General features: G+C 39.6%; 1 protein-coding gene across 2 annotated transcripts; it reads left to right on the top strand.

Moving 5' to 3' along the window:
• Positions 1 to 564: 564 nt before the first annotated feature.
• mpp2a (MAGUK p55 scaffold protein 2a) lies at positions 565 to 9945 on the top strand. 2 transcript variants are annotated; one of them, XM_073494768.1, is made up of 13 exons: positions 565 to 595; positions 1851 to 1951; positions 2080 to 2235; positions 2471 to 2641; positions 2886 to 2993; positions 4530 to 4649; positions 4852 to 4983; positions 5137 to 5239; positions 7398 to 7466; positions 7631 to 7792; positions 8003 to 8205; positions 9558 to 9686; positions 9769 to 9945. In XM_073494768.1, the coding sequence occupies exons 1-13, from the start codon at positions 565 to 567 to the stop codon at positions 9943 to 9945; spliced, it is 1662 nt and encodes a 553-aa protein (XP_073350869.1). The 2 variants fall into 2 exon arrangements, with proteins under 2 accessions (XP_073350869.1, XP_073350870.1); XM_073494769.1 differs by having other exon boundaries at positions 2083 to 2235.
• Positions 9946 to 10205: the final 260 nt, after the last annotated feature.

A 10205-nucleotide genomic window follows, 5' to 3' on the forward strand; every position in this document is an offset into this window, starting at 1 on the left:
AATCGACAGTGTAAAACTTTGGCTCCCATCACCAGCAAAAACAGCAGGCCAGTCAACTTTCACATCCCAAGCGTCTGACATCATTTCTGTGCCAGGTTTAAAAGTGTCTTTGTCTCTGCAAAGATGTTCAGCCTCTGAAGCTTTAAACTAAGTTAGCTAACTAGCTATTATTATTTTCTATATAAAAAGAAAATAATAAATGAAACATTGAGACTTAACGTGCATCACAGTGACAAGCAGTGACAGCTTCTTTTTATTATCTTTGGCCTTAAAGTATCCGCTGGTTCATCAGCCCAATCCTACTCTACAACTGCATGTTAATGGAGGAGTTTTGACAATATGTTGTTTAATATAGTTTGAAAACCCTGTATATTGAAAATGTCACTTACAGTACTTAGCTGCTAAAACTAAAAACCTCACTTTCAAATCTCCTGTTTTTTGGACTCACTGTAAAAGATGGACTATCTTCTCTATCCCCCCCCCCTCTCTTTCTCTCTCTCTCTCTCTCTCTCTCTCTCTCTCTCTCTCTCTCTCTCTCTCTCTCAGATTGACTGAAGCTCTACCATGCCTGTGGCCTCCACCAGGACAGAGCCTGGTGAGACCATACACCTTCCACCCCATTGGCTTCTAACGCCATATCATTATTTACTGTGCTTTTTGTTTCTATTCATGCTCCCCCTTTACACCAAATTTACCAAAGGGTTCTTCAATGGATATCAACAGCTAACTAATATACTCAAACTCAAACTCAAAATGTATTTGTATAGCACATTTAAAAACAACCTTAGTTGCCCAAAGTGCTGCACAACATACATAGAGTCAAGCAATATAGATAAAAACAGCATAAGTCATCAACATAGAGTAACAATAAGTTAGGGCAATAAGAACAATTACTAAGATAAGGTAAACCAAATAAAAGCTATACTAAAAGATGAAAATAACAGGTCAGGGTGTCAGGGTGAGTTGAAGGCCAGTGAGAAGAGGTGGGTCTTTAAAAGTGATTTAAAATGCTCCAGAGTTTCAGCTGCTCTAATATGGAGTGGTAGGTTGTTCCATAAATTAGGGGCCACAACTGAAAATGCTCTGTCGCCCTTGCTCTTTAGTTTCGATCTGGGGCAAACCAACAGTAACTGGTTGCTTGACCTCAACCAGGACCGGCTCTCCAATGTGTAACTGTAACGCTCCAGTAATGTCTGTTTTCGGCGGTCTTTGAGCCGTAATAACAGTCCAACATCTTCACAATAATTCTCCGAAGCCTTCTTCTTTTACTTTTTAAATATTGTGATAAATATCTAGCGTGGACTATATAGCGTGACAATCTTGTACCGAGTTTTTGGTATCGTTACATCCCTACTTTTGACTGACTTCACCTCTCGATTAGATAAAATAGCGAGGAAACATAGATAGAATGAGTTAACCTAGTTAAAGCCCCTTTGTGTAGGATTTAAAAAAAAAATCCCAGTGGCAGGGTCAAAAAAGACACAGTGGCAGACGATGTACATGACATCCTTCTAATTTGACCAAGACTTGCAAATTTACACCAGGATTGTTTTAAGTTCTCTGTAAATAAAAAGCTCTGTGGAAGATGCTATACTCGCATACAATTTTTACACACAGCGACAAACCCATGACAGTGTTTTTTTACATGTAATATAACCTTCATCACAATGAGGATTTCCCCCATAATGACCAGAGGTCATCAAAGAGTATAAACAAAGCTTTTATTTAAAGCAGTCCTATAGTTACAGCCATAACGGTTGAATTCCTTGTTTCTCCTTCTTATTGTCCTTCTGTCCCTCTTCTGTGTGTGTGTGTGTGTCTGTATTGGTTTGTGTGTTTGTGTGTTATAGTGCCCCAGGTGTTGGACGCGATGAGTGACAGCACCACCAGCTCCACCACTGCCAATGACCTGGACCTCATCTACCTCAAAGGCATCATGGAGAGCCCTGTGGTGTGTTACACACAAATACACACACACTTGTTATTACAGCCATAATGAAGCAAATACTTTTTATGATATGCATCATCATGTTGTGTCTCTTTTTGTCATGTGTCTATGTATATGTCTTTGTGTGTTAGGAGCAAGAGGAGAGCCTGAAGGAGCCGCGGCTGTCACCAGTGCGGGAGAACAACGTGGAGCTCCTGCAGGAGATCCTCAGAGACCTGGACCCCTTTACACACCGCTCCAACACTGCAGCTGAGCTCTCCCGAATACTCACACAGCCTCACATCCAGGTGTGGAACCAAGCTGTTACATGTAAAGCAGTGAAAAATATAGATGTTTCAAAAATATTTTTAAATTTTATTCAATTTAAAATTGCAAAAACCTTTGCAAACAGGAAAGATCAGACTATTTAATCTTCAGACATTAGTTAAAACAGGGAATTAGAATTTGACAAAAAGGCAAATAGTGTTACATATTTTGATATTTTATGCCTAACACTGACTTTTTTCCTTTTTGACTTGTCAGTCTCTCCTGGAGACTCATGATTCAGTGGCATCCCAGGCGTGTGATAGCACACCCCCCAGCCCATGTGATTTTGTGGATAATGAGCAAGAGGATGGCCACAAACCCAACCTGTACCCACCACCTGACGCAATCCGCATGGTGGGCATACGTAAAGGGGCGGGGGAGCATCTGGTAGGTAACACTGAAACATGAACACAACTGGAACAGCTCAGTCAATTCCATGTTGATTTGCACTTTCTCTGCTTCAGCTTAATGTTTGTGATAAAAACATTCAATTACATTTAAGTGATTCAAAATGTATTGAAAATTGACATTGTAATAAAAACGAGAGAACCAGTTCCTTATACCTGAATGTCGTGCTTTTCATAAAAACAGTACATGACAGAAGGTCATGTATACATGAATTGTGTTGAAGGGTGTGACATTCAAGGTGGAGGGTGGTGAGCTGACTATAGCCCGCATACTCCATGGAGGGATGATAGACCAGCAAGGACTGCTGCATGTTGGAGATATCATCAAAGAGGTAAGGTAGACCATTAAGTATCATGTATACTAGGGATGTAACGATTCTCCCAATTTCGCGATATCGCGTTAAAAAATGCTGCGATACCGTTGTGGGACTGCGACGATATCTACCAACCTATCACGTGGCTATTTTGCTCATAAAGTTGATGGATCTAACAAGGGAAGTCAGCATGAATGCATTTTCCTGTGTCTACTTGTCACTGTCATACTGCCCAAGTAGACAGTCTCGTTCTCATAAGACCCGCCCTACTCTGCCTCTGATTGGGTGGCTTCATTTATTTTCTTCTCTTTGCCTCACACAAACTGTTAACTCACAGAAACTCCGGTAGTGTCTGTTTTCGATGGTAGTTACACTCCCCCCTCTTCACTCATTCTCTGGAGCCACTTTTCACTGCAAGAGTGACTCTTCGCTTGTTAGATGGAGCAAGCAGACCGGCTGTCTGCGACCGTTGGGCTGCCATGCTGCTACTCTGGCCCATCCGGCATGTCTGCTTTACCTAACGAGCCCAAAGACACTGCTGCTGTGACAGCCAGGTGGTGTGTTTACCAAAGGGGAAACTATGGTTCACAATCCCGTATCAGCCCCGCCTCTGGCTGGACAACCAGAGGGAGAGAAAGATTGCTACTGGCTGCTGTATTGTTTTGTAATTGTACATAGTCCAATGGCTACTTTTTAAACATGCGTTGGTCATGGTCGACTACTTTTATTATACTACAGAAGAAAAGCAGAAGGACCTAAAGTTAAAAGTAAAAACAAATTGTATACAAATAATAAATGCTGTACACATCACATTTATTATTAAAAGACATTATTCAAGTCATTTTTTTCTTTTTTTTAATATCGTGATAAATATCATACCATGGACTATATATCGTGATGATATCGTAACATGAGTTTTTGATATCATAACATCCCTACCGTATACTGATCCCTTCCATTTAGAGGTGCAGCATTAAATTGATTAGTTGTCAACTATTAAATAATTTGCCAGCTATTTTGGTATTTGATAATTGTTTTGAGTAATTGTTTAAGGAAGGAAAAAGTCAAAATTTTCTGATTCCAGCTTCTAGAATGTGAATGTTTCCTGGTTTCTTTTCACTTCTATGACAGTAAACTGAATATCTTTGCATTCTGGACAAAACAAGACATTTGAGGATATCACTTTGATCTTTGGGAAACACTGATCAACGTTTTTCACAATTTTCTTGAGTGCCTCAAGGCTCTGTCCTGGGTCCTCCATTTAAATTTTGTGTGCCAAATAACAAATTGTTATTTGCTACCCTGCATTCATTCTTTTGATTTATGGTGGACGTGCTTTGAAATTCCATTTGAGAAATGGTCTTTCCTCGATTTTGGAAAACATAGTTTCAATCTCTCCAGAAACACTGTATGTCTTCTAAAAGAATAGTTCATTTTTGGGGAACATGAGATCATTCATTCTTGGTAACCTGTCATCTTACATTAAGCAAGATGCTGCAAATGTGATTATTAAATGCATTAGTTCAGAAACTCTTTTGTCTAATGTGCTGGTAGGTGAATGGGCGAGAGGTGGGCCAGGACCCCAGGGTGCTGCAGGAGGAGCTACAGGCTACCAGTGGAAGTGTAGTTCTGAAGATACTGCCCAGCTACCATGAAGCCATACCTCCAAGACAGGTAAAAGACACAAACACGTAACACAGAGTAGATACACATGGTCATACTACCTGTCAAGTATTTCTGGTTAGTGGTAATTACGAAATGGCCAGACATGATATTCAATAATAGCATACATTGTCAAATACATCATTGAGGATACTTAAACAGAAACAAGTGCACATCGAGATAAAGACCTGTGTCTACGTCTTTGTTTCTGCAGGTGTTCTTCAAGTGTCACTACGACTACGACCCAGCTAATGACAACTTGATTCCCTGTAAGGAGGCGGGCTTAAGGTTTGAGACAGGAGACATCCTGCAGATAGTCAACCAGGATGACGTCAACTGGTGGCAGGTACAGTACAGCACAAAAACAGCATGTGTACATTGATTTTCAGTCGTTTGTGAAGCTCCAGAAGGTTGTTCAAATGCAGATTTTTTCAGATTAACATTTAATCAAACCATGAGTTTGATATTGATGTAGACATTCTGTGTGTGTGTTATACAGGCCTGTCATGTGGAGGGTGGTAGCGCAGGGCTGATCCCCAGCCAGATGCTTGAGGAGAAAAGGAAAGCGTTTGTCAAGAGAGATGTGGAACTGGCTCCTGCAGGTAACTGGAAAGACAAAGATTATTAATTAAGGAAAATGAAAGGATAAAAGTAAATTAGCACATAATGATGACTGGGAGCAGATAGCAGAACGAGAAAATAAACCCTCTTAATTTGTTATTTCATGCATGATTAATGAAAAAGCATTTTACAGCTTCAAAGTTAAAGGTCCCAAATGCCCATTTGAGCACAAGTATTGGTCGCAGTTTAGCACCATCATTTTAGAACAAAACTAACAGGCGTATTGGCCACACCTCCCCTATCCCTTAAGGGAACTGCTGTATCAAACCAGACCTTTAAGATTTAGGGAAAGAGGGAAATACACTTGACTTGACATTGCCATCTAGTGGTAAAATACTTGGTCTGCAAATAAATGTCAGGTAAATAATTGCAGTTGGTCCAAAGTACCAGTGATCATAGGAGATTTAATAAACTGATCTAAAGGACAGAGACATTTCTAGATTCCTAAACCACCAATACTTCAAATGTCCCTGCTCGCTGCATGGCGGCTGAGAACTGTAAAATAAGTACAATGATGTCTGAAGCTTTAGACTTGAAATGTTTTCAAAAGAAAAAAATATAGTAGGCTGTAGAGAATGACTGCAAAGCCAAAAGATGTGAGAATCACGTTTTTCCGTTTCATATCGCTGAGGACAAGGGAGAGTCAAATGAGATGATTGATACCACTGTTGAACTCTCAAGTTGTGTCCAGTTACTTCCTGGGGTCTCCTCTGGTTGCTCTGCAAATTGCACTGACCAAAAAATAGTATGGCGCATAACCTCTCCACAAAACTGTGTTAATCAGTGAGCTGTGAACAATCTTCTTGTCTAACCCGTTGGTTACACTGAACCCATGACGCATGTGGACTATTTATATAGTGGCTGCTTCAACACTATGCTTCCACTATAATTAATGAAACTGGCTATACAATATGTTAGAGCTATGCGTCAGTAGTGTGTGTATGCACACAGAAATCTGCTCTAACAATGTAAAAATAGACCACTCTTCTATTTATATGTTTTCCCTTAGATGTGTGCAGTCCTTTTGTACAGAAATGGGTCATGAAGTGTCTGTAGTTGCTTTTGATTTAACTACTGGTGTACAGGAAATAATAGTGTGAGTTGAGGATAAGTGTCAAAGAAAAACCTAACTTTCTTGTATTTGGGATTATAATGGATTTTTCCGAGTTGCCAAAATGTGAGTTTAAGGATATCACACAGCATTTCTGCAACCTTTATAAAAGATGTGTGCCTGTTACTGTGTGATATGGGGATCATGAATAATCATCTTTTAGGGGCAAAATAGTCAAAATGTAAGCTTTCTGCATATAATACAGTTAAAGTTACATGAATAAACATTTATAAAAAAGTGTGACCAATTTATTTGAAATATATTTAGACATTAAAAAATCGATTTAAAGGCTTCATTCAAACAACGGCTCCATTTTAAAAGTCTGTTTGTCTGTGCTCGGTGCAACAATATCACAGGATATATTATATATATATATATATATATATACATATATATATATATATATATATATATATATATATATATATATATATATATATATATATATATATAAATATATATATGGAGCAAGGACATAGTTTTGGTGAACAGGCATGAGTTATTGAGGGTGGAGATCAACGATGTAGGATCCTAGGATTTGCAATTAAACCTATAAGGATTTATTTTGCCAGTACCAGTTTGTGGTTGTTTTGTAACTTTATCTCTCACATAGCCTACTGTAGTCGTAGATGTTATCCATATGACACGAACTCGGTGAAAAGGTTTCAAGCACTGTGCTGGGTCCAAAACCTGAGGACAAAATCCCACACAACGCAAAAATGAAAGCTCACAGTGTGTGCGCCATTCAGTGTTTCAGTGAGACATGTATATCAAGTTAATGACCATTTACAGTAAATAGTTATACAGTTAGAGCTAGCATAAAATGCTCTACTCTTTAAGGGTGGTCCTAAAATAAGCAGAGGAGGAAGCAGAAAAGACAGTCATGCTTGTAGAACTACTTCTCGCAGATAACATTACATTTTAGTATGATACTAGTCAGCTGCTAACCAAACAGCTGATAATTGGGTTCAGCTAATGCAAGTCTGACTTCAGTGCCTGAATAATGCTGTGCTCAATTTATGTGGCAGGAAATCTTTGTACTGGTGTTGGTGGGAAGAAGAAAAAGAAAATGATGTATGTGACCACCAAAAATGCAGGTAAGAAGCCTGTCCTATAAAATATGTTATTTGTTTGGGTTGTTTAGTCATACCCTTACAGTGCTCACTCCTTTTTTTCTTACTCTTCTTTATTTTTTTCATTCACATCTGTGTCTGTCTCTGACTTTTTGTCCTTTAATCCTTTCTCTCTTTCTTCCTCTCAGAGTTTGACAGACATGAGATATTGCTCTATGAGGAGGTGGCAAAGGTCCCACCTTTCAAGAGGAAAACTCTCATTTTGATTGGTGCCCAGGGTGTGGGGCGGAGGAGACTGAAGAACAAGCTTTTACTGAGGGATCCACTTCTCTTCGGCACCACCATTCCATGTATGAAGACGTATTAATGAAATCCATTTAAGCTGTTATCCTTCAGCTTTTTGTGTCAACCTCATATAGCTTTATTAAAAGAACGAACAAGCTGATACAGATGATACTTGAGATTCTGACAGAAATCATTTTAACAAACTAAAAATGTCTTGACAGGAAACAAAATGGAAGGGGAAATTAATAAATGTCTGTTTTTTTGTGTCTGTTCAGACACCTCCAGAAAGCCCAAAAAGGGCGATCGTGAGAGTCGGATGTATGCCTTCACCAGCCGCAGCAAGATGGACACTGACATCAAGAATGGGCGTTTTCTTGAACATGGAGAGTATGATGGCAACCTGTACGGAATCAAGATCGACTCTATACATGAGGTGGTGGAGGCTGGACGCGTCTGCATACTGGACGCCAACCCTCAGGTGCGTACCTGAGGGTACCTTCCCAGTACCAGTTTGCAGCTGTTTACGTACCAACACAAATCAATTAAGAAGCAATTTTCCACCCTGTTTTAGTATAAACATGCATTCTATAAACACAACAGGGACATTTTATCAACAAATGTATATGTTAGAGTGGACTTGTTAGCAGAGATCATCATCAAGCAGACACAGTGATATTATTATTGATTTTCTGTTCACCTGGTAAAATTAAGTCCAGTATTAACTCTCTCTTAGCTGATACTGGCTGCCCAGAAAAATAGAAACCCATATTCACTGTAATGCAATTTGACAGTTCTATATACAGCATTTGTGAAAATGATCATTTTCAATCTTTGCAGTTACAGTGTCAGAGAGATGCTTGTATTGCCCTTTTTAGCCTGTAATTAGTAGAGTTGTTTAGGAATTCTTTACTCCTTGAAATAATTAAATGACGTAGACAAAATTTAGACACAGCTGTCATTGTAAAAGTGTGTTTACACCAAAGGCATAGGGAATTTTCACCACATCCGACCATCGGATCATTTGTGTTTATTCGTGGACAAACAGACAATTCCAAACCGATTCCTACTCATTCCTACTTCGGCCAGAGTAGGAAAGTAGCACTCCACCTGCAGATACACTTGCAGCTGTAGAGGGTCTTTACTTAAAGCGGAGGGTATAAATACATAAATACACTGGCAAGCTGTGTGTGTGTGCAAATGTGTTTTAAATTACCACAAATGTTACCTCTTACACAGTAATTAGTGTTGGTGTTGTTCACACTAATTCTACAAATGTTTGTTTAACATAACACTGTTGTGGTAAAAGACATTCTCACACCATGAGTAAAGTCATGTTCATGGTTATTGAGGTCCTGCCTGTGTAGCTCATACACAGCATGATACATCGTGCTCCTTCAGAAGGTAGTCACACTGCAGGTTTCCTCGCATCTTCAAGCCCCAACCTTCTACTATGTTAGAATCGGTTGTAGGTTTTGTCGGCAGGTAACTGATTAACAGATAACCGTTGAAATCCCTACATTCAATGTATGTACAGAATGTAATTTAAAAAGTGGAACACACCAAACACAGTCCAGGATAATACAGCCCCAAGATTGTGCAGCTGTGCAGTGCAACCAGTGGGTGTAGGCCACAGAGGAGCCCACTTCAGTCAGTTGAGTGTCATGTGCTTTGCTCAAGGGCATCTTACATCAAGTGACATTGAAGGAGTATAGGAGGAGTATAAAGTCAGTCATTCACTGTGACCAACAGGAATCTCCAGCCAGTTGGTGGATCTATACCAAAGACACTCTTCCTAATCAAATGTTTGTGTGTTCATATTGTATCTTCTAGTCTCTCAAAGTGCTGAGGACCTCTGAGTTCCTGCCCTATGTGGTGTTCCTTCAGTCTCCAGACTTCGAGGTGCTCAAGGCAATGAACCACTCTGCTGTAGAGGCAGGGGTGGTTGATAAGACACTGATGGTAAGAAACACGTAAGGTATGTTCATACACATGTAGACAAAACATATATCTGGAAGCAGCAAAGTGACGTTTTCTGTCTCAGGATGAAGAGCTGCAGAGGACGTGCAACGAGAGTGCTAAGATCCAGGCGGCCTACGGTCACTACTTCGACCTCTGCATCATCAACGACAACCTGGACGAGACCTACCGCACGGTCAAGGCCGCCCTTGAAACAGTTTCTAAAAATCCCCAGTGGGTTCCTGTCACATGGGTTTTCTAGAAAGAGGCTGTGGAGGTAACACAAGTAAAAAGAAAGAAAACAAAGACACCGAAAATATAAAACTGTATAAATGGTGGAAGTTCTTATTTAGATTCCCGAAAGTTTCCACACAGATCAAATCGGACACTAGCAGTATTTTAACATCATAAAGCTATTTAAGTAAGTAAATGCTTCACAAGATGAATTAGAGGAGATTTTGTTCAAAGTTCGAATAAGAAATCCGTTATTTAAACAGGATCATATTATTCTGTGAACGAGTC

This window comes from Pagrus major, chromosome 23 (assembly GCF_040436345.1).
Source record: "Pagrus major chromosome 23, Pma_NU_1.0".
In the NCBI taxonomy this organism is placed as follows: Eukaryota; Metazoa; Chordata; class Actinopteri; order Spariformes; family Sparidae; genus Pagrus; species Pagrus major.